Source organism: Lipophrys pholis (assembly GCF_963383615.2).
Source record: "Lipophrys pholis genome assembly, chromosome: 6".
Taxonomy (NCBI): Eukaryota; Metazoa; Chordata; class Actinopteri; order Blenniiformes; family Blenniidae; genus Lipophrys; species Lipophrys pholis.
Genome location: NC_137629.1, coordinates 32,778,274 through 32,803,284, shown reverse-complemented (window position 1 = coordinate 32,803,284; position 25,011 = coordinate 32,778,274). Strand labels below are relative to the sequence as shown.

The 25,011-nt window shown below is 42.9% G+C and overlaps 1 protein-coding gene across 1 annotated transcript in view; it reads right to left on the bottom strand.

Moving 5' to 3' along the window:
• The window catches only part of mgat4b (alpha-1,3-mannosyl-glycoprotein 4-beta-N-acetylglucosaminyltransferase B), a gene marked incomplete at its 5' end in the record, with an annotated part of 67,256 nt that overhangs the window by 24,648 nt on the left and 17,597 nt on the right, over positions 1-25,011 (bottom strand). The window contains 3 exons of the mRNA XM_080465547.1: positions 925-1,058; positions 3,877-4,020; positions 4,963-5,142. Of these exons, the coding sequence (XP_080321673.1) occupies positions 925-1,058; positions 3,877-4,020; positions 4,963-5,142 (458 nt within the window). The remainder of the gene's footprint in view (positions 1-924; positions 1,059-3,876; positions 4,021-4,962; positions 5,143-25,011) is intronic.

Genomic DNA, 25,011 nt, shown 5'->3' with positions numbered 1-25,011 from the left:
CATCACAGGTAGACACTCGTGCAGCCAGAAGAAATGCCTTTACTGCGCTGCGGTGCGTTCAATGACCTCCTGGGAAGTTCGTCTTGAAAATAGTTTGGACAAAAAAACTACAACCAAATTTCTTTATCTGCTCCTTCAGCCATTGTAGGTTCAAAGAAACCGCTAATAAATCAACAAAAACTATATTTTTGTTCATGCAGCTGCGACAGATGCAGTCGGCTAGCGCTGGAGAATGAACTGTCTGACGATCCAATCAGAGGCCAGGAAAACTGACGTCACCCGAGGTCTGCCAGAAGGTCCTGAGTCGTCAATATCAAAATCTGATTGGTTGAAGCAGCAGCGTCACCAACACTTCTTTTACGCTGCAGACGCCTGCAGAACTGAACCTGAAGGCCTCAGACAGATTTCTTTACCCGGCAACAGGTGATGGCTGAACTGTGATTGGTTAAAAGCTTTAATATGAAAATACACATCAGGAAGCAGCAGCCGGGGGCGAAGCTACGAGAGGAAGCAGACAGACTGTTTGGTATTAAGGCCTGATGGATGAACTCTGAGTTTACAAAGACTCGATGAGGAGGAAGAAGCCGACTGACTGTCCGTCACTGAACCTGGTTCAAATACGACGACGCACACGAGATGAAAATCTCACCTTAAAGAAAATAAGAGGAAGTTTGATTTGATGTTCTTTAGATAAAGAACACTGTTATTTTTTCATTTCCTGACGATCCGACCAAACCGGTTCAGCTTCCAATGGAGGGGCTCTGGAGGAAACATGACTCTGGATGGATATGGCCCACGACACACACACACACACACACACACACACACACACACACACACACACACACACACACACACACACACACACACACACACACACACACACACACACACACACACACACACACACACACACACACTAACCTCAGCGATGAGAACCACGATGACACAGTCGTCCTTCTCGGCGGCGCTGAGCTCGGACATCAGAGAGCTGAGTGTGTCGGTCAGGTAGGAGTGGACCTCCCTCTTCACACTGGGGACCCCCATCACTATGGAGACTACACACACACACACACACACACACACACACACACACACACACACACACACACACACACACACACACACACACACACACACACACACACACACACACACACACACACACACACACACACACACACACACACACACACACACACACACACACAGACAGATGAGTTTTCACAGTGCGGCGCTCCTCCACCAGCCTCCACAGTCCAGACGGAGCAGTAGAGCTCTGCGTTAATACCCAGCACACACTCAGAGCCGCAGGCTGCCGGGGAGTTAAAACAGAAAACACACAGAGTTTACTAAACTCGGAGTATGACGCATTTACAGCAAACACACGCAGCCGGAGGCCAAATTATGAGATCTGGGAGGAAGCAGTGGTTCCCGTCAATACACTGGGTCTGCAGTTTTGGTAAAATTTCTCTTTATAAATTCTCCTGGAATGCAGTTTACAGAGTTTATAATGTTAATTATGGTATTAGTTTTATTCACATGTTGTGACACTTTTGAGAAGCTCTTAACGTTGACCTTCATCTTGGTAATTAGAAAAAAAAACTCTTATCTAATTAGCTTTTCTTACTTAAAATAAAAGCGCTTCATAATTAAAGATATGATTATTATACTAAATGATCATTGTGTACTAAATCGAATGAAGACATACAGAAGAAATAAAAGAAATCCATGGTAAGTTCAGTTAATAGAGCAATTCAAGGTCTATTACCTGAGACGTGAGCAGGAAATGGACTGAACCAAGACTATCAAAACAAAACGGCTGAACAATATGAACCCATTATCAATAATGCATTAAGAATAACAAGAAAACACGATAAAAATGACTGAGAGTGAAGAAGATTTCCAGCCACCTGAACCTCCAGCCAAAATCCCACCTGAGCTTTGTGAGGTTTTTGTTGTTTTATTTTGTAAAAATCAAAAAATCTAAAAAAATGCCATCATTTCCTTTTAAATCGGTGGTGCCCCCAACTTTACCTGACGCATGTCAGATTCCATTTTTAATAAAATAATTAATAAATATCTTTGATAACTAATACTCATTATCGATAGCCAAATTGCCTAAAGCCCTACTTTACAGGCGATCCACATGAGGGCAGAAATCCCTACAATACTGACATCATTTCATGTTTACAGGATTTTGCATATTGTGTAAGCAGATCTTACATCGTCTGATGTGTTTGTTCCCTCCAGTTTAATCTGTATTTACGTCCTCAGTAAAGCAGCCTTGTCAGAAAATGGTTTAGTAAGCAGAATAAAATCTTGATAAATAAATGAGACTTGACAAACACAATTCTATGCACACACACACCCACACACAAACACACACACACACACACACACACACAGATATGCAGTGACCTTGGTCAGCTGTGGAGCTCGGAGCTGTTTATTTTACTCTCCGGGGTGAGTTGGGTGCATCAGAAGGGGTGGGAGGGTGGGGGGGTGGGGGGGTTGGGGGGGTTGAGATGTTACTGCAGGGAAGGTGCACTGTGCCGGGGCTGCTGGTTCAGTCACGGGTCCCTGTGGCTTTTTGCAGGTCTATACAGGGACAGTTTTTTTTTTTCTTGCCCTTCGTTTAGCTTTCAACCCCCTGCTGTTGCCCCTGATGGGGTGAAAGGTGGAGCAGGAACTCCTGAATCACTCTGACACAAGTTAAATGTGTCTTCATTCGTTCTTCACATCGGCTGAGATAAAGGACGCCTGGGTGGTGTTTCCTGTTCATCATCTTGTTCACTGAAGGCGGGACCCTGCCACTATTCTCAGTTTGTTCTTTTATCTGAAGAATCACGAGGAACACGTCACCATCGCTTTTTACAAGAACGAGTTCGTCACTGATTAGTATCAGGAAGCGATACTCGATTACAAGTTACTCAACTCTCAGTGTACAAGCTGACGCTCGCTTCACCGCCAGCCAACGCTGTTGACTTAATCTTACTATTTGACGAGTTGTGCCAACTACACAATGTAGTTGGCATGCCGGGCCACTAGTGGGTGCTGTTGTTTTGTTTTGAAATGAAACCACACACACATTCAGCGGAGAACAATCTGCTGTGAACATTAACAAACAGACGTTCGTATGGACAGGCGACCAAGTTGAATTGTCATTACGGTGACTGTCAAAATAAAAGTACCAAGTCCAGGAGAAGATGGACTGGGAGTCATGACATGACGGAGGAAACGTTGACGTTAGTGTCCATCTTTACTGAGCGTGTGCAGAAGAAGTATTGACCCCGGTCATGGTGTGCATGCGCAGTAGCAGCGTTTCAAAAAGTTGTGTTTTCACTCCCGTTTCCACGGAGATGGAGCATTTTCGGAAAGTTCCACCTCCGGAGCGGTTTTCAAAAAGCTGCGTTTTCAGTGACCCCGAGTAAACAGACACCCAAAACCAAACAAAGGTTTTGCGTTTTCGCTTGAAAACGTTGTGTAAACGGGGCCTAAACTCCCGTTTACTGGAGGAAGCGCCGGACAGAAACATAATAAATAATTAAAAATCATAAAAAAAAAAGTGGGTGTGACATCAGTGTTTGACTTCACTGTGATGATTTGGCAAAACAGGAATCATAGGAAGAGTCCAGGAAAGATTTAATACTTGTTCATTACATATATACATTTAAATCTTTTTAAATTCGGCTCAGTTGTGGATGAAATGTATTAAAAGCAAAAAAACAAACAAAACATGAAAAAAGTGGTTCTGTGCTGTTTACAGTCTCCGGTGTGTGTGTGTGTGTGTGTGTGTGTGTGTGTGTGTGTGTGTGTGTGTGTGTGTGTGTGTGTGTGTGTGTGTGTGTGTGTGTGTGTGTGTGTGTGTGTTACCTCCGGTGCGGCCCTGTCCCAGGTGAACGGCCGGCTGCAGGCTGTCCTCCCTGTTCAGCAGGTGAGGAAGGTGGTGGAAGATGGAGGGAAGCTGCAGGACGTTCTTGCTGGTGCTCACGTTCCACAGCTTCAGCCTGGTTTCCTCTGCAGAGGAGAAACACACACACAGTTTCACTGCGAGATGAGGAACCGTCACTCTGCTGCTTACGGGAATTTAAAAACAAGGGCCAGACAGGGAATTGGACCTCGATACTAAGACGGGCAGAATCCGTGGAAAGTCCCCAAACGTCCACCAGTTCACCGTCACGGAGGGAAAAATCTGATCTCATCCTTTATTACAACCAAAACCAAGAACAAGTTCTGGGATGTAAACCAGCCTGTTGGAGGGAATGTGGACTCGTCAATACAGAACATTTACACATATTCTGGAATTGTCAGCTGTTTTGGACAAATATACATTTTACACTGCAAAATATACTGTAAGACATTCCGAGAAGCTGTATGATACTTTATTTAGGTAACGCAATGGAAAAGGACATAGAGGGTTCTGGTTAGAATAGTACTGACGGCTGAGGCTATGAGAAGGAATCACACAGGACCTAACAGACACGATACAGGAAATCTACACAATGAAAAGAAGCACAACAAGAGGAGACGTGGATGAAATGGATTTTTTTCAGGAACTCATAGCGACAGACAACTGAAAGACTAATCAACCTCCGAGATGAAAACTGAGCAAAAGAAAAGTAAATAGAATGAAGCTGCCGACAGGATATTACCTTTATTTTCCCTCTTTCTCTTTTATTTTTTCTTATATCTCCTATTTCTGTCTTCTTATGTTAACTTCAATTACAGTTGTTCAGGATAAACTGCTCTGTTCTCTGTTCGTTGGAAAAAATGAGAAAAAAAATCAACAACAAAAAAACAAGTGTCAGATTATTCAGGATGTTAGACTCCAGAAAAAAAAACAAAAAAAAAAAAAACCCTGACAGAATAAAAGATTCTGATCTTTACTGAGGAGACGTGTTTCTTTATTTTGTTATTCGTCTTTCTGCTCTTTGCTGCGGTGGATCGTTGCCGACTCACCGGAGAGGCTGCTCCAGGTCCGGTTGATGTCTCGGAGCGCCTGCTTCTCGGCGATGGCCCTCTTGATCTCCTCCAGGACCAGGTTCAGCTCTTTGGACCGCCGCAGGTTCTCCTGCTCGGCCGAGTGGAGGCGCTCCCTCAGCGCCAGGAACTCCCGCTGGTAGATGTCGACCACATCGCCTGCAGGGGGGAGACGGGAAACCTTCAGCTCTCTTCGTACAATCCAGAAAATATCTCCATTATGATCCGACGTGAGGCCTTAGGGCGGCACAATATATCTCAAATCATTATTATGACTTCAACATGCAGAATATCCACGTTGTGATCAAAGGTTTTATATATTTTTAACATTTTTATGTTGGGTTGAGGTGTGAATTAATGTCTATGAATGCAAATATATATATATATATATATATATATATATATATATATATATATTAGATAACATTCTTACTGTTGTATTTCCATATATAATACTAACTATTCTTAACACAGAATATAGTAGTAATAATATTAATAATATTATTAATAATAATAATAATAATAATGAAAATCATAATTATTAAATATTGGAGACGAGCTAGGACTTGATAAATTTACTTCTTCCTAACCCTTTTCAGGAATTTTAATCAGATATATGATGTGTGTGTGTGTGTGTGTGTGTGTGTGTGTGTGTGTGTGTGTGTGTGTGTGTGTGTGTGTGTGTGTGTGTGTGTTGATAAGTATGTGTTGGTATACTTAAATTTAGAAGTAAACACTTTGTATAACTATATTTTCATGATTATTTATTATCATCAAGTGGTGTAGATATTTTGGGATATGCGTGTGTGTGTGTATATATATATATATATATATATATATATATATTAGGGATGTCCCGATCCGATCGGTAGATATCGGATCGTGGCCGATATTAGTGATTTGTGAGTGATCGGGGATCGGCAAATCCAGCCGATCACCCCGCCGATCTAAAAAACAACAACAAAAAAAAACAAACGCGGTCCACAGCGTCCCCTAATAACCAGAACGTCCCCTAATAACCAGAACAATCAGGGACTAGAAGCTCCAGTCGAGCTGCAGAAGCTGGAAGCAGGCGGAGCGGGGCCATAGACCTATAAAACTAGACTTATATTAGTGGTTTATGTGTTTATGTGCAGAAGTCTACTTCTAAATTTCTATGTGGTCTGTCTTCTTCTGCTTTTTTGTTGTGTTTGGTGAGTCACAGCGCCCCTAAAGGCCTGGCATGTGTACTACATGCCCTGAAGCCTGGTGTTGAGCCGTGTTCATAGTGAGGTGTGGACGGTTTGTTGGGAGAAGGCCAGGGAGGACAAAGATCGTTTTTTCGTCGTGTGGATGTTCCTCAGTTTACAACAACTACTAAAGAGAAGGAGAAGAATTTTGATTCAATAAGTGAGTTTTACAATAATTTCTAGCTAAACGAAGCTTCTGCCAATAGTGCTTTTAGCTTCAGACTTCTTAGTCGCTCCAAAATAAGACTATTGAGTATATTTGCAATAGTAATGTGAGTATCGGATCGGGAAAGTATCGGTATCGGCCGATACTCAATTCTGAAAAATCGGATCGGTATCGGGGGCAAAAAAGTGTGATCGGGACGTCCCTAATATATATCTATATATATATAGGGATATTGGTTATGTAGGTGATTGCACAAAATGTATTAAATGTCACATGACGGAAATGAATAAATTTAAAATAATGAAAGAATGAAAATAAAGAAAAAAGACCAAAACGAACAAAGTCAACAAAAAGCTTCACTCATGTAATAAGTGGTGTAAACAAACAAACATTTCAATGAAAAGCATCTTGTAATATAACAAAATATAACGTGTATTATGACGCAACATACATGTAACGTAACAAAGTGTTTTTTATAATGTGTGTATAATTAATGAATTATCTCATAAAAACACTGAACATGAGGGATTTCTGCAGCCAGCCGGTAAAGACGATGCATATTTAACAACAGGAGCATGTTAATGTTTTATTACGCTGCACATTCTCCCCGGCTGCTGCGTGGTGTGACGGAGGGCAGCGACAGACGGTGCTTCACAGGATTACTCATAACGGCAGGCGGAGGGTATGAATGTGTGTCATCATCATCAACAGGTGAAGAGAGAGAGAGAGAGAGAGAGAGAGAGAGAGAGAGAGAGAGAGAGAGAGAGAGAGAGAGAGAGAAAATAGGACATAATCTGAGTAAAAACATGAAACTGAAACATTAAATCCTTCATCTGCGGCTCCAAACATCCTCCAGCCGTCCATCATCCCTCAGCGGGTTAATGCTGTGTGAAGGTAAATCTGCAGTAATCCCCGCTGGACGGACACGCAGCCGCTCACTTTACCCAGACCCCCCCGCTGGGAAACATCGCCCACTGAATAGGAAGTGACAACATCGACGGCTCGCCGTGACAGATAGCCGACTTTATAGGCTTTTTTTTTTTTTTTTTTTTTAGTTAAGTTTTTTTTTCATTAAACAGATCCACTCTGTTCTCTGCAAACAAACCAAAATGTGTTTTCACCTCAACAACAAGCTTTTATTTATGTTATTAAATATACAGGATTGTGGAGTTTGCATTTTCTGCCTGTGCAGGTGAGATTTCTTCCTCCAGATTATCCAGTTTCCTCCCAAGGTTGCGCGTGTGTGTGCGTGTGTGTGTGTGTGTGTGTGTGTGTGTGTGTGTGTGCGCGTCGCGCTGCTTTTTGTCTGCCAGCTGCGGCGTTAATAGCTGGAAAAGCAGAAGTTAAAACAGTCACACGCTCCGGTTCGGCTGTAATTATTCCTCTAAAACCCTCATTAATGGAGCACAATAGTCACATCTGCTTGGCTGATAACTGTAGTGAATTTATGAGCGCCCCCCCGCCCCCGCTGATGAGTTTTTAATGATGCTCCTGCCCAGTTATTTATCTGCTCTGATGAAATAATCTTCTTCCTGCAGCAGTCAGTCTGTTGCAGCTGCACGTCGACCAAACACAAAATGACTTTATGATCCTCACAACCACGTGTTAATGGGGCAAAGCTTCCCACTGGAGGAGGCGGCTCCTCATGCTGAGGCGGGTTTGCGAGGACGGCGCGACACCAAAACGCTTAATTCATTTGTTTATTTAGAATTTTTTGGGGGGGTATTTCTTCAGTTTCAATACCAGCTAGAGATCAGTGATCACCTGACCTGAACTACATCATGAGGCGGTGCAGCTCAACTGGCTGAGTTATGGCACCATCTAGTGGTCGCAGAATAGAAGACGGCAGCAAAGTAGAAAGGTCGTTGCTGAATTTTTATGTGAGATGAAACTAGAAAAAACTTTCCTCCTGAAAGTTTAAAAAAATAGAAAAGAAAATTGGCTTAATAATTATTCTAAGTGCCTCAAATATGAGGTGGTGTTGCTCCACCGCCCCTCCTCCAACCAAAGTGGGCAGGTTTGAGGTGAAATCTATCAGATGACGGGACGTGAGAGGTTAGAGAGAGCGCCCACTGTTTCACACACACACACACACACACACACGCACACACACACACTGGATGACTCAGCTAATGGTGGTCTGGTCTCAGGAGGACCCTCGAGGTGAAAACACGTCGTCCGGCTGCTCATTCATGATTTCACAGAACAAACACGAGAACAATCGTTCACGTGTGTTCAGTCTTCAGTAAAAGTGATAATTAACTCGCCTGAACTGTTTCATGTGGCAGCGCTTTAATATCCCCGAGAACCATTATCTGGTAAACTATTGTCGACCCTGAACACTAAATCTTTGAAGCAGTCTGAGAGCATTCGCAAAACCATCGTCTGGCAACACTTTGAGAAAATATTGTTGATTTTTAGAAAAATCTAAATTTCTGCTCCTAATCTCTTCTGAACATCGCCATCTGATCATTCACTGATAACCACTGTCCGTTTACACTATGACACAAAACTGATCTTATATCACCAGAACTATCTTTAATGACCGCTGAAAGCCGTCTTAAAAACCACCGTGTCAGCATTATTATCCTTAGACTCGTCTAAAAACCAACGTCTGAGATCGTTCCTGGAAAACAAGGCGTGTGAACACGACTGACATGTTGGAATAGTTTTAACCAATTAGAACATTCTTCTCTCTTAAGACTTGTAAACATTTCTAGTAACCATTGTCTGGGAACAGAATCATAGAAAGCCACTGACTGTGGACAGTATCAAAAGAACATTGTCCGGCAACACAATAGAAAACTAGAGCTACACTCGGTAGAGCGCAGACCTTCACCAACGCCACATTTGTTTGCAGAACGGAGTTAGCATCACTAGCATGATAGCCGTTAGCTCATATCGATGCTAACTAGGTAGCTCAGGTAGCTACATCACTGTGAAACACTGAGCAGGAAGCGTCTCCATGGCAACAGACACTGATCTCCTTTGATCTCCTCCATGAGGAGCCTCTCTCGTCCGCTTTGTAAGGGACAGTTTTTCCCAGTTTTTTGAGATTTATTTAGAAACTGTTTGTCGTTAACGTCCCAGAATCTAATCGACTGGTCGTAGGATGATGACAAATCATCCCTGAAAATTTTATGCAATTCGGGTGAGTGGTTTGAACGAAAAGTTTGTAAAATCATACATACAAACCAATAAATACATAAAGAAATAAGTATGCGCAGACGAAAACAAACTTCTCGGCCAACTTTGCTGGTGAAGATAATCATTGTCTAGTAACACGAAAAAAACCATTATCTGGGGACATTTTAGAAAAACTGTCATCAGTGGAGACTTGATGAACACAAACAGCTTTGGACGTTTCTGACAACCTTAAAGAACCATTGAGTTTCTTTGAACATTTTCCGAAACATTATTTTTGGAATGACGAAAGGGGATTTGGCTGATCTGTGAGGACGTTCTGCTTCCACCGTGTTTTCTCAGACTGCTCTGGAGTTTATTTTCTCATGTTCTCGCTCGCAGGGATCACGTTCACATGGCTGAGCATCGCGGACGAATCGGCCCGGCAGTTTTCTAATGAGGGCAGTCCCGGCCCCGTGGCCTCCCCCCTCCCCCACCTCCGGTAGGCTGCGTGGAGAGAAAAGAGGGACTACATGACAACTGTCAGCTCTCTGCACGCTCTGCCGTTCGAACCAAATGAACAGTTATTAAAACCCAATTTACTGGAGCGGCGCTGCGGCTTCTCGTCGGACCGTTTGTCCCGAGGTAAAAAGAAGGCGGGAACAAAACTGATGCAGGCGAAGCGAGCAGCGAAATGTCAAACAGGATGTGTGAGCGGCGGCGGGACTGGAAGGAGGACGGTGGACAGGAAAGTGTTGCTCTGCGAGTTACCTGCTGACTCAGAGTGATGTGTTTATTAGAGAAAGAGAGGCGGGAAGGAAGCGGAGATGCGGAGTCAGCCGAACGCGACAGGATGGGACGGTCGTGGTCCCACAGCGACGTTAAGGCGGTTCATTATCGACGGAAAACCACAGAGCAGCTCAGAAACAACGTGAAGAATACCACTTAACAGACTGCAGCAGCAGTAAATAAGCAGTGAAAAGGAACGGAGGCTTTTTATGCGGTTTCCCTGCAGCCTTCCGCTTGTGATTGTAAATGTTTACTGCAGTCACATCCCTGCAAATATAAACCGAGAGTCCCACCGATGTCTTTGAAGTGTTTGTGTGTTTCAACAATAAGAGCATGATGTGACATAAAGGCCATTGTCTTTGAACACTTTGGCCCCGCCCACACGACAACGCATCGATCGCCCACACGCCATTGGGGCAACCATAAAAACTGGTTCCTGAGTGGAGGAGTTTGAAAACGCCGCCTCTGCGTCGACGTGTGGTTGGACGAGACGCACGTTGGCGGAAAACGATGACGTCATGGCCCCGCCTCTTAACCCAGTGCTCCGTGTCTTCTTCTCCGTTTACAGCGCCCCCCATAGGCCTGGCTCATGCGCTACATCTCTTTGAGGAGTCTTTGTGTGGACGCAGATCTTTTTAACGACGATGGAGAGAATTTCAGCTGGTGTGGACTCGGCCTGAGAAAACCACCATCATTAAAACCTTTTTGAAAACCCATTAACACCTCTGTCCAACCGACATCAGGGAGTCTTTATAAAGACCATTGTCTGTTAACAATGGAGAAACTGTGTTAATCGGAAAGTTCTTCAACAACGTCTGACCTGCTTTTTCCACGAAACGTCGCCTGAACAAGAAGAAACAGCTGGAGAGTGTCAGAGAGAAGAAACAGGTGACGGCTTGTGATTTCCAATCTGGTGGTGTCAAAGGAAGTCAATTATCTTCCACCCTGCACACACACACACACACACACACACACACACACACACACACACACACACACACACACACACACACACACACACACACACACACACACACACACTTGGCAAGTCAAGGTTGGAGCATGAAAATAATGACATCAGTCTGTTTCCAGCCTCCGACTGCAGGAGGTCGAAGAAAAGTTGAGAAAAGAAACTAAATCTGGTGTTTTTACGAGGATGTTGAAAACACTTCCGTCATTCGTTATTCACTTAGAACCTCGACACTGCCCCCCCCAAGGCTGCTGCTGGTATTGCTCTGTAAGCTTCAAGGACACGAACAAAACTAAGGTATGTATATATTGTAGTACCCGGGGTTCATTTTCTATGGCATGGAAAATGTGCCACCTCTATCTGCACCATCAGGCAATGCCATGTTCCCGAAGAACATAGTCGAGCTCTTCGAACCCGTTATCACTCTTTAATAGTTAATCTATAATAAAATTGTTATTCGCTGCCTATTGTATTTTTTTGTCGACGTGCATATTTGTTTAAGTGGTCAAAATGTATTAATATTTCAGTGTAAAAATGAGGGGCCAATATTCCTCATCTGTCCATGTGACTGTCAAGTTCTTTCTATGGTGTTTATATTTACAGCGTCTTGTTCTCTGTACACAAGTATAATTGGTTTCATTACAAAAACGACCAACAGAGCAACACTTTTCTTTAACGGACGAGGTGTTGTCGTGTAAACAGGAAAAGATTACGGACAGAGAGCATCGTCTGTATGCGTATCCACTGCATTCAGACAGTGCCCCCTGTGGCTGTGGAGGTGGTATGACGGCCAGACAGGACAGTAAACACAAATCTTTTTATTCATTTATGAGCTAAGGAGCAAACGCGACATAAGGAAAGGTACATCACCAGTCTGCTGAAGGACAAAAACAGAAAGACACACCTTCATTACAAACCACAAAAGCAATCTGGAGGCAGCAAACGTGATTTTGTACTGTGCAAGGGAATCGGACCATCCGGAGAATTAGTGAGCTTTGCCAATCTTCAGTCTGTGAAGAAGTTCAACCACGACAGGAACCAGAAAGTCAGCTTCCAGATTGGGGACAAGTCATCGTTTCTCGTTTCTCTCCTTCAGTCTTCACGACATCCAAACCTCCATCCACCGTCCGGACCACAGCACAGCTCCTTCACAAAATGTCGACGAGGTTTTAATGAGCCACGTTTGAGCAGAGTGAAGCTAAAAGCTAAACTCTGGATGTTCACACCTCGCCCGCCAGCTCCCACAATCCTCCTCTGCTTTTCATGCCGCTTCATAAAGAGAAAATGCCTCCAAAACTCCGTCCTCTTTAAACCCTCTGTCACCTCCTGCGTTTCATCTCCACTTCTGAAAAGCCTTTCTGCCGTTTCTGGAGGTGAGCCGACGCAAACCAGGCGCTTTTCTCCTTTTTACCGCCATTAATTTACGAAGATCAGAGACGAGGAGGACAATTAACGTTCAAGCCGACAAAAAAAAACGTAACGTAAAGAGCAGAGCAGACGGAACGAGATGAAGAGCTGTGAGGAGCGATGGCGGGAAGAAAAAAAAAAAGACCTGAATAGACGAGAAAAACAAAAGTGCTTTGCTTTTCCTCCCGAAGCAGACAGATGGAGGCCGAGCGACGGGAGGAGACGTCTGCTCTCTGCCAGGTGCGTCTGTCCCTCACTTCTTCATATCGCTGAATCTGTGATCAGCTGGTCTCTTCAAAACTTTAATCAAGATCCGTCGCACAGATGCTGCCGTCTCTGGAAAATGTGACTCCACGCCGGGATGATGGCGACGCCGGACGGTTTCGCCGTTTGTAGTTTAACTTAAAGAATCGCAGCTGCCAGGAAAATGAAGGCAACACAGACACCGACCCATCTGACTCTTTGGAAAGTTCATATAATAAAAACTGATGAGCTCTCTCAGATTATATCTCGTCGGAGTCAGGAGTTGGGTGGAGCGGAAATGATTCGCCCAGACGTTGGAGTTTCAACATAATGACAGTCATCTGAGGAGCGGCGGCGCTTTGGTCCACATCCCCTCTAATAACTTTGAAACTTAAAACCAGAAACTTTACAGCACAAATCTAGAATGAATTTAAAGTGGCTGGAAATCAGAGTGGTGCAAAAGAAAGAAAGAAAGAAAGAAAGAATGTTTTCAAGTGTAAACGCCAAACCTTTCGTAGCATATTGGGTGTCTAATACAACAGCTCAACACGATGTAGTACATCTGCCAGGCCTTTAGGGGGCGCTGTGACTCACCAAAAACGCAGAAGAAGACACAGAGACCACAAACAGAGGAGAAGTAAGTACTCCTGCTCCTCCTCGTACTCAACAAATCCGACATATTAAACCAATAAATCAGTAACTTTGGCAGCTCGAAGCTGAAGTCCGTCATTGTTCTGGTTATCAAGTTACTTCACGGATCGCGGGAGGGTGACGCATTTGCCATTTTTAATACTTATAGCGTATTGTTCTCTGCATGTGTGTGTGTGTGGCTTCATTACAAAAAACCAAAAAACAGCACCCACTAGTGGCCGTACATGGTAACTCCATTGTTTTCAGGATTCCTGTCGTTTCCCGTCATTTTCAAAACGTTGCTGTTCAAACACAAAGCTTTTATGAAGCATCGTGGGGTATACGGGGCCGAGCAGCGCTCCTAGGAGCTGCTGGGGGGTCAAAGGTCATCGGAGCCACGGCGGTGACCAGTTCATTGTGAGATTGGATTGTACCTCAAATGTGATTTGAATAATTTGCAGTGTTTTTGATACTAAGGACAAATGAACAAATACATTAAATCTCTTGTTTTAGACCTGCAGGATCAGCCTCTGATGTCTGAACCGAGATGATCTTTCTTGCTTCCATTTTTTTTATTTTTTATTTTTTTGGAGTCTCCTTAAATGATAAAGTATAGTATTTAACTTCCTGTCTGTATGACGCCAGATCGACCCCGACAGAATAAAAGCGGCTGCTCTTGGTGGAGATCGTCGACCGATCGATGGATCGTACGCCGGCCTGGATCCTCTCCGAGGAGCCGAGTATCATCTGACGGCATGACTTCACCCTCCGAAGCTCGTACGTGTGTGTGTGTGTGTGTGTGTGTGTGTGTGTGTGTGTGTGTGTGTGTGTGTGTGTGTGTGAGCTGGATACACAACATCTGAGCTCCGGTTTCAGTCGATGTGTCGAGTGGATTTGTGTTCATTTGAGCCTTCAGTCAATACTGCTGTTTGTCTGAGAGAGTGTGTGGAAACGAGGCGAGCCAGGAGACGATAAGCTCGCCGAAGTGATTATCGCCGTCGCCGCACACTCGCCGCCGCCGGAGCGCGAGCTGGTCAGCTTGGCAGCGCTCGCATATTTTCACATGCCGCTTCCTCTCAATATCAGCTGTCAAATGCAGTCACAGCGGAGACAAAACAAGACGAGACGAGCAAGAATCTGCCCTTCGTCCAACTGCGTGAGCTCACTGGGTTTATCTGCTGATTCTCACGTTCATTCTCTCCCGTTTCATCAGCGACTCTACATCATGTCATCGTCCGACAGGGACGCAGAGACAAACTAAAAGGAACTGTTCCCATTTGCTGAGGCTGTTAACCTTTGAGCTTATTCAAGCCTCCACTAAACCCGATGTGGAAGATCATCAAATATATTAGAGGGCAGGAGCACGTTGGGGATAGTACTCCTGTAGTATAGGACAAACCAAAGCCCGAACTCAAGAACAGATTATCTAATCTTTACAGCACTGTGCGGCCCCCAAAAAGCTAATTATAATTATAATCGATTATATAACCTGCATGAACTATGAAATGAAATAAAAGAGGGCCAAGCATTAATCCCTGAGGAACTCCACATCTTATTTAAACTGACAAAGGCCCAAACAAGCTGGGATTACAGCAACTGACAGATTTTAATCCTCATTTCATTAAATATTCCCCAAAACACCAGACTGGAAAAATTGGATTTGTTCCAAAAGCAGAAAACTTGGCCATCACAAGTTTTAAATTTGTTTTGCTTGCATGTTTGTTCTTTCCACTTCATTTATTGATATTCTGATGATCTTCCAACAGATAATCCATCATGGATTATAAATAAAGTCTTATTTTGTTCAGTTTATAAACGTTTGCTTATTAATCATTATGAAGAACATAAACGAGGGCCCAGAATTCCACCCTGAGGAACACCACACCCCAGTTTACTTGAGAAGTTGAAGTTCTACACATACCTAAGGTTTGTCAAGGTTTATTATGTATATATGATTGATCTGATTATTATCAATTGAAAAACCTGCATGAATTGTAACATGAAGAAAAGAGGACCCAGAAATGATCCCTGAGGAACTCCACATCAGATTATATTGTAAAATCATGACTTCTCTTCTTAAATCTAACATATTATCTACACATATTATTTACACTGAATATAATGTTCCAACATCAATTAAAATAAACTATTTTCGTTTGTAGAGCCTGTCTATGTTTGTTCATGGAGCAACTATTATTAATTAAAAATACACATATTCTGACAAGTCACAAGTAAATTCTAACCTTTCAGCACACGACTGTGAAGCATGGCGACAATAGACACAGACTAATTGGAGTTACAGTGATATATTTATACTTTATCACACAATTTTCACAACACTGGTAGTTTCACATAGACTGTAGAGATTTTAAATTAAAGATCTGATTGTGTCATTCAGCTTCAGGATTCCTCTTGACAGGATTTACAAAAATTGATAGAAGAAAATATGAACATAGAATAAATCCACCTGACCTGACTCTAGAAACACAGTTTACTCACAAATAATGACGCCATTTAATAGTCCATTTAATTCATAGTATTTTTTTAGTTTTTAGAACGTTCTGGGATTTGCTGTGTAAATAAAACTACTATGAATATGGAGATATTTACTATTAGTTTCAGCCTCGTGTCGACGCTGCTCCGCTTTAAGAATCAGTGTTTCCAGCCTCAGAGGGACGTGTTAGTATTCTGAGGGCGTCACATCGACCACGAGCACACGCACGCCACTACGTCTGAGGTGTGAGGTTACAAACGATCTCTGGCTTGTGTGTGTGTGTGTGTGTGTGTGTGTGTGTGTGTGTGTGTGTGTGTGTTATCAGCAGCAGCAGTGACGGTGAGCGGGATAAGGACACGCTTCACAGTCTGGAGGACATCTCACCTCATCTGAGTGTGTGTGTGTGTGTGTGTGTGTGTGTGTGTGTGTGTGTGTGTGTGGAAATCGACTAGACACACACACCATCTCCGATCGCTCAACAATCTCTCACACACACACACACACACACACACACACACACACACACACACACACACACACACACACACACACACACACACACGGTTGCCGTGGTAACAGAGTTGGCAGCAGGAGGCCGGCAGACAGGCTGCATGCTAACAGGCGGCGCTGCTCTGTGGACGAAAGATTTTCAGTCAAACATCGGAATGGAGGAGCCAGACCGAGTCTGCGTTTTCCTCCAGCTGTCTGACCCTGAAAGCCTCACTGAATCTTCCTCCTCCTCCTCCTCTTCCTCCCACACACACACTTTCGGCTGCTTTGTCTTGAGCATCCGTGCTAATTTAGCAGACACATGAGAATTCACTGAGAGTGTCCAAATAGTGAGAAGCAAAGGGGTTTTTATATTTTTAAATAAAGAATCCACACAGCAGCATCTCTTCTGTTAAGTTAAAGCTCAATAAATATTGATAACGCTCAGATTTCTAACCTGCCGTCTGAAAGGATCTTTTGATTAATGCAGCAAATGTGTTTCTCAAGTCATTAAATAAATACATATAAACCAGATTGCACTTCAGACAGACAGAAAATGGAAATAAAAATAACTCAATACTGCTCAGAGACCCCAGATAATCACAAAATTAGTAGAAACAGATGAGACTTGCTCAAATAAGTACATAAATATAGAAAGCTCAGGGACACAAAGCAACTGTAGGAACACACACATTCAGCCTAAAAGACATTTAACATGTCTAATGAACAAACAGGTAAAAAAAAAACCTTTATGACATGAAGATTTCAAAAGCTTTAAAAGCACGCTGCCAAAAAATGAGTGAAAACTCAGAACTTGAGCCACAACTGAAAAGAAACAAATGCAAACAGATGCAAAATTATTCAAATCACAAGTAAAAGATGCAAAAAAAAATAAAAATCTGAAGTGGGTCCATGGACACGAAATGATTATAAAAGCTCAAATTTAGGACAAAATTTGAAGCAAAGACGTAGAAAAGCTCTGAAGAGAGACAAATAAAGAATTCCTCACAATCTTAGATCACTGGAAGAGCTTCAAACTGATGTGAAAGAGCCTTTAAGAAATAACAGCGTTTACGAGTGTAGATTCGATGAGGTTCTTTCCACGCGGCGTTCAGGCGCCGCAGTGTGTCCAGTGTTGTAGACAGGCAAAGTGATCCAGGATCAACACGCCGCGGCCCGGCGGCTTCCTGTCTCTACCACACGAGGCCTTCCTCGGCTCTGTTCCCACGTCCCGGCCGTGGTCCCGCATCCCTCGCCTCTCATTATGTGACATGTGACCTGCTGGCTTCTCATTAACGCCTGCAGCCCGGAGGAGACCTGCAGGTCGCAGCCCAGAACCTCCTCCCCCAGCCAAGAGCACAAACCAACGTAAAAGACTCAGAACCTCTGGAAAAATGACTGCAAAAAGACACGAGGCTTCAAACTGATGCAGAAAAACAGCAAAATGACATGAAATGACAAGTGATGTCGCTTTCTTTCTCTCTTTCTTTCTCTCTTTCTTTCTTCTTTTTTTTTCGAGCGGCGAAAAGTTTATGGACTCGCTGGAACCAGCAGATGCTGGTAGTGCAACTTCACAGGTGCCAACTGCCATTGAACACAAGTGAAGAACAAAAAGAAAGGAAACAGTCATCAGGGATATAAAAAAAAAAAAAGCTGCTAATAAGAGATGGAGAGAGAAACAGTCATCAGGGATAAAAAAAAAAGCTGCTAATAAGAGAGAGAGAGAGAAACAGTCATCAGGGATAAAAAAAAGCTGCTAATAAGAGATGGAGAGAGAAACAGTCATCAGGGATAAAAAAAAAAGCTGCTAATAAGAGAGAGAGAGAGAAACAGTCATCAGGGATAAAAAAAAGCTGCTAATAAGAGATGGAGAGAGAAACAGTCATCAGGGATAAAAAAAAAGCTGCTAATAAGAGATGGAGATAGAAACAGTCATCAGGGATTAAAAAAAGCTGCTAATAAGAGAGAGAGAGAGAAACAGTCATCAGGGACGACGAGAGCGATGGGAAACAATGTTTATAGAATCAACAGATGGCGGTAATGCAACTTTATGGATGCAAACTGCCGTTAAACCCAAAAGAAGAAGAAGAAAAAGAAGAAGAAGAGGAGGAAGAACACATAAAGGCTCCAAAACTATCAAAGAGACACCAAAGTCCCAGAACAGAATCCAGCTACAGATCCAGTCCACAGAACAAACCAGAGTAAAATGTCAGTAGAACTGTTAGAAAACATTCCAGACCAGTCTGAACAACAAAGTTCACAAAATATAAAAAAAAAGGCAGCGGAAACAAAACCAGAAATCTAGCTAGAAGGCAGTAGAGCCATAATCCAAAATCAGTGTAAACACAGTGCAGGAATGAGTGAAAAAGCAGTTCAATGCTCAACAAAGTGGTTATGAACCAGTGTAAACAGAACCAAGAAAACTGGAAGCAGTGCAAGTACTACTGACGAGCTAAATAACAAGTAGAAACACTCCAGAGAACAGCTAGAAACCAGTGGAACCACTGAAAGAACGAGAGAAAAACAAATGAAAACACTTCAAAACAGCAAAAAATGAAGGAAAACACTGCAGTAAAGAGATTAATACCAGTGTAAGCCTCCAGAAAAGAACTAAGAACCGGTGTAAACACTCCAAACTCAGTGGAAACACAGCACAACACAAACAAACCATTTAGAAACGTAAACAGTCCAAACCTGTGGGAACCCAGTGAGAAAACGGTGTCGGCGCCGGTTAGAAAACCAGTGTTAACGATCCAAAAACACGAGTGAGAAACCTGTCAATTCCTTTTCACTGTTCAGTTCTGGATCCTCAGCAGCTTGCTGTTGGTACCTCAGGTGTAATATCTGCATGTGTGTGTGTGTGTGTGTGTGAATGTGTGAAACATATTGAAGCTCTTGTTGAAGTGCAGACTCTGCAGAACACGTCGTGCTTAAGTTAATACACCCAGTAAATAATTAATGTCAGAAGATGCACTCAGGCGCTGTCTGCAAGCTGCTTTTAAAAGCTCATGAGGTCAGCACTCTGTATGCTAATGCACATTTTAATTTGACGTGCGCACTGACCTTTACTTTTGAAAGCCACATGTCACGAACACTCTTCATTTTCATAATTGGAATAATAACGCATGATATACACCTAGAAAAAAAACTCGCTTAGGCAGAAAGTCTTCTCATGTTTAGAGCCGCTGAGGCTCTTTGGGGGGAAATCAATGGTTGTGCAATTACAGATTCTACGTGAAGTGACGACAAAAAGGCCAAAGGAGACAAAACAACTGAACAACAGAGAGAGACAAAAGAATGAGCATGTAAAACAACTGCAAACAGTCAGAATACAACTACGGGACGAGGAAAAAACAACTACAAAGACTCGCCGAACAACTACAGAGGCAGAAATAAGCATCAAAAAGATGCAAAACTAGTAAAAAATAATGCAGAAAGGAAATTGAAAGACAGAAAACAATTCCGAGGAAGAAAGTAGAGCCACAAAATGACAAAATGCTGTGAAATACAGATCAATCTACAAACTAGTGTTGACACAGTCCGAAAGAACAAATTCAGTCGTGCAGAAATCAGGTAGAAAGAAGTGGTAAACCACTTCAAACAACAAACTGAACCAGTGTAAACGCTCCAGAAAAGACCTCAAATCTAGAACCAGTGTAGAAAAGAGGTAGAATCAGCATCAGAATGACGACGAGAAAGAAGCAAAACAATTAGAAAACAACTCCAGACAGAAAACAATCACAGAGAAGCTCAACGATTGTAAAAGAATTCCAAAGAGCCTCAAAGGAACTGTAAAAATACGCGAAGTAAAAAAAACTTTTAAAAGTTTCAAATCCAATACTGAGGAGCAGGAAGCGAAGAAGGAAATGTCAGAAAGCAGCGCGGCGATAGAAGCAGTAGAAGAAGAAGCTGCGCCGCGCTCAGAGCTCAAAAGTCGCTTCTTGTGGTTTGTTGAATCTCTAAACTGCTTGACCTGTTCCCGACCCGACAGTCAGGCGGTCGATGGGCTGCGGTTACCACGGTGACGATCCCTCTCCTCCTCCTCCTCCTCTTCCTCCTCCTCTTCCTCACACGCACCATCCGTCCTGATGTTCACTAATTATCGAACACGTGGCAGTTAACATCGCGCTATCCAGAGTGAATGAATTCTAATCAGATCGATTCACCGGCTGTAACGCTGTGATATTAAGACCCGGATCCCCTGAGCATTGATATATCTGTACTTACAACATGAATGGAATCTATGATTAACATTCCTGCATTGAGCCCAGGCTGAGCAGTGAACGACAGTTAGATCTCAAAGTCGGAGGATAGTAACTGATTACAAAGATACTGTTAGTAACTTAGACCTTGTTTACACTAAAATGTTTTCCAGAGAAAACAGAAAACTTTCATCGTGTTTTGTGCGTCCGTGTATTTATATAGCACTTTTCATACAAGGTGCTTCACACTAATCAGTCGCTCACAATTTTTATTTGTCAATTCTACAAGTTCTGTGTGCGTGGAAAAACTTGTCTAATACTTTGGACGTGTATTAACACGTGTTTTTACTTTAACACTGAGTTTTGTGGTTTTTTTTGTTAGTTTCATTCCTGTTTGGAGTTCCTCAGGGATCCTGTCTGGGTCCTCAATTTTAGTACATCCTTCCAAAAGGACCGCTAAAGAAAAATATTATATAATCTAAGATATGTTTGATCACGTGTGTATTACTGTGATACTGAAAAGACTTGTACTGAATAAATCCAGCACACACAGAGGTTTGTGTGTTATTGATTCTATGTCCGTTTTCCATTTAGGTTTTATTCAATATTTTAATATTTTGTTATTCACTGTTGTGCTTATTGCAGGTCTCCAGGTTATACTTTATGCTTATTTTACTCGTAGCTGAATTTTATTTCCCCGATTTCTTTTTCCCCTTTTCCATGGTTGATAAACTCAGTTTTTAAAACTCTTTCTAAATATATAAAGTAGAGAAGAATCAGATGTTATTTGATTTCACTGTTGTTGTTCCAAGCATTTCCTGTTTACAGTCGATGACACAGAGTCCATTGATTAAAGTTTGATGGCTGGAGATTTGCTTCCATGAATTTCCACTCGTGAACTCTTCCAGAAAATGTAAATAGACCGTGTGTGTGTGTGTGTGTGTGTGTGTGTGTGTGTGTGTGTGTGTGTGTGTGTGTGTGTGTGTGTCCTCCAAGCCTTTATGCAAAACTAGTAAAATGTGACGACCAGAAATACCCAGAGCAACAACAAAAATGCAAACGTCATGTAAAACATGACACATATGTACAAAAAAAGACATAATGTCAGTGCAGGACATGACCCACATTGATTCTGAGGAGATCCATCAATCCTTTAAAAAAAACTGCAGAACCACTGGAATTGAAAGACCCAACAACTCCACAGACATACAGACGGATTGCAAAAGACCACCAGAACAACTACGACCGAAAAGCTGGACATCTCCAAAAAAATATTCAAAACAACTGCAAGGGAGGTGAAAAACTACAATATTGTCCTTTACGATGCAGTAGGTTAGTGAGTTGGACCAACAACTACTCTTGTACTGGTATTTGTGTTTATATGTATTCTTGTGTTCCTCACCACATTACAGTGGCCTGACCCAAGTTGGAGGGTCAGACATTCAGAATTCTGCCCCCCTCACCGGTTCAGATGTTCAGGGTGACCATGGGGTTTTATAGCCAACAATACAATTGGGCTTAGTTTAAGGAGGAGGGACCGGATTAGGTTTCTGTGCTTAGTTGTGAAGGTTAGGGTCCCCATCAGGGGCTTGGAAATGATTTATGTCAATGGGAACTGTGTGAGTGTGTGTGTGTGTGTGTGTGTGTGTGTGTGTGTGTGTGTGTGTGTGTGTGTGTGTGTGTACTTGTATTCATCACTTTGTTGGGCCCAAAAACTGGGAGCACACCGCATTTATGGGGACCGACCTACATTCGGGGGGTCTTTATCGCATAATGCCCCTCACCAGTCGACATGTTTTCAAGGGTGAATACGGGAATTAACAGCCAAAGATACAACTGGGTCAAGCTTTAGAGTGTGTGTTTGTGTGTGCGTGTGCGTGTGCGTGTGTGTGTGTGTGTGTGTGTGTGTGTGTGCGTGTGTGTGTGTGTGTGGGTGCGTGTGTGTTTTGCCATCAGGCTCAGTGAGTGGACTTTACACTGAGCACTCTGTTCTCACTCACTCAGCTCGAGTATCACTTCTCTTTAAACAAGGCAGCAGTGTGTGTGTGTGCGTGTGTGTGTGTGTGTGTGTGTGTGTGTGTGTGTGTGTGTGTGTTTAACAGTGGGCGCTCTCACTAACCTCTCACTTTGTTCAAACACTTTAACGGCCTGTTCCTTCCAGATGTTCCACACACATGCAGCAACAGCAGTTTGTGTGAGAAGGAAAAAAATCCACATTTTATCTTGTCAGTTTGAGAACGCGGCACCGACAGAACCTTGAAGGTACTCACCATCCCCCCCTGCTGCTAATACTACACTTTGAATGAACTGCATGTATAAAGTGACATTATCTATCCCACAATATCTTCTTCCAGATTTACAACCCTGCCTGAGAAATGACACCGTCCCGCTCGCCTTACAACCGAAGCCAGAAAAGGCCCGGTTGTCTGTCCTTGAAAATCTGGAGCTTGAAAGAGTTTTAATATGTTCAACTTTTACTATTGGTTTAGACTTTACAGTCGAGTTACTCCTAAAATGTTCAGTTGGAGTCGTAGGTCTTAAGAATTCTGATTCAAATTTAACTTGTAAATAAAATATATAACTTGTATAACAAGTTATGACAAAAAAGATATAGAATTTTAAAAGAATTTGAAGCTCGACCAGGATTTTGTTGTTTCTACTGGAATCCGAACTGAACGTGTCACTCAAACTTGGTTCATAAAAACCCGAGACTTGATCTTTGACTTAGTCATAAACTCTTGAAATGGACTAACCTTGCAAACATTTGATCTCGACTTTAAACAGCCCTTGAGATTTAAAACATTTAGAATTTACTTGGATTTGGTCCAAAGTAACTAAAGTCCTCACGTGAACTTGGTCTGCAGAGCCTCACTTGACTTTGATCCAAGATTCTGACGTAAAATCTCTTGGGAGGCTCTGATTTTCAATTTGCTTCCCAAACTGGGACTTGAGTCTAAACTTAGCCTGAAAACAAACCCTGACTTTGGGTTGATTTTTTAAAAACTTGAGAATCGACTTGGACCCAATCGGACGGAGGTGAAGAGACTTCAGCTTCTAATGCCACAGCAAAGTGATTGTCCTCTCAGAGATAGGAAGACGAGTGGGCCAGCACACACACACACACACACACACACACACACACACACACACACACACACACACACACACACACACACACACACACACACACACACACACACACACACACACACACACACACACACACACACACACACACACACACACACACACACACACACACAGAGTGGAAACTGGAAACTTTCCCATCTCTTTGAAATGAGTTTGTGTGTGTGTGTATTTGGAGGGGTGGGGGGTGGTGGTGGTGGGGGTGGGGGGGGTTGTTGGGGGGCTTTTGTTACCGTGGGAACAGACGCTTGACAGACAGGGCACTCAGCCGTTGACGTGGTAACAAGACTCTTATCTCCGTCAGCCAATCGGCCCATTCCTTGGGGCGTCTGTGCGACCCAATACTTTACTACAGTACACACCCCTCCGTCTTCCTGTGTGTCCTGCACTGGCGGGGTCACAGGTTCGATTCCCACATAGTAACGGGCTCTTGTTATGAATTTGGGGCTTTTCTGAATGAGACACTCTGGAGTTCTCAAACTCCCACTGATGTGACCAGATGTTCCCAGGAAGCTTCCAGAAGGTCCTCAGGATGTTCCAACTTCCACATTCAAGATGCTCTCTGGCATGTTGACTGGTGGGAAATTTATCTGAAGATTACACTTCTTTCAAAAGTACTGGAGCTGTTTCATCTGGCACAAAGCAGTACTTTGGATGTGCAAATAGTTTTGGGATTGTATTATGATTCCACTCTTATTGTTTTGTTATTGTAATGGCATTGTAGTGTTAATATCTGTTGACAGTGGTCCTAATGAGGGTCCTTTCTCAGTCCTTTTCAGGGGCTTTGACAGCTCATGAGAGAGTTCCAATATGAGCCAAAGGAACCAGATGTCCGAGGAAAGATTCTGTTGTTTATTGTCAGTATTTTAGTTCTCCCCTAAGAAAAATCCTCTCAATTCACTCATCAGTGTGCGAGTGTGTGACGTTAGAGAACCTGGGATTACGGCAGGTTTAACCTGCTTCGATGCTCAGAAGTTATAAGAGATTCAATCAAAGAGTCTTTGGACATTCAGGAAGTGACAACTCTTAAAGTCCTGACTAACGTGGGGCTTGTTATGAGATCGTTGTATTTGAATGTGTTTTATAAATTACGTTAAACCTTTAAAAGGCAAATCCAAACCTTTGGGGGCTTACTGAAT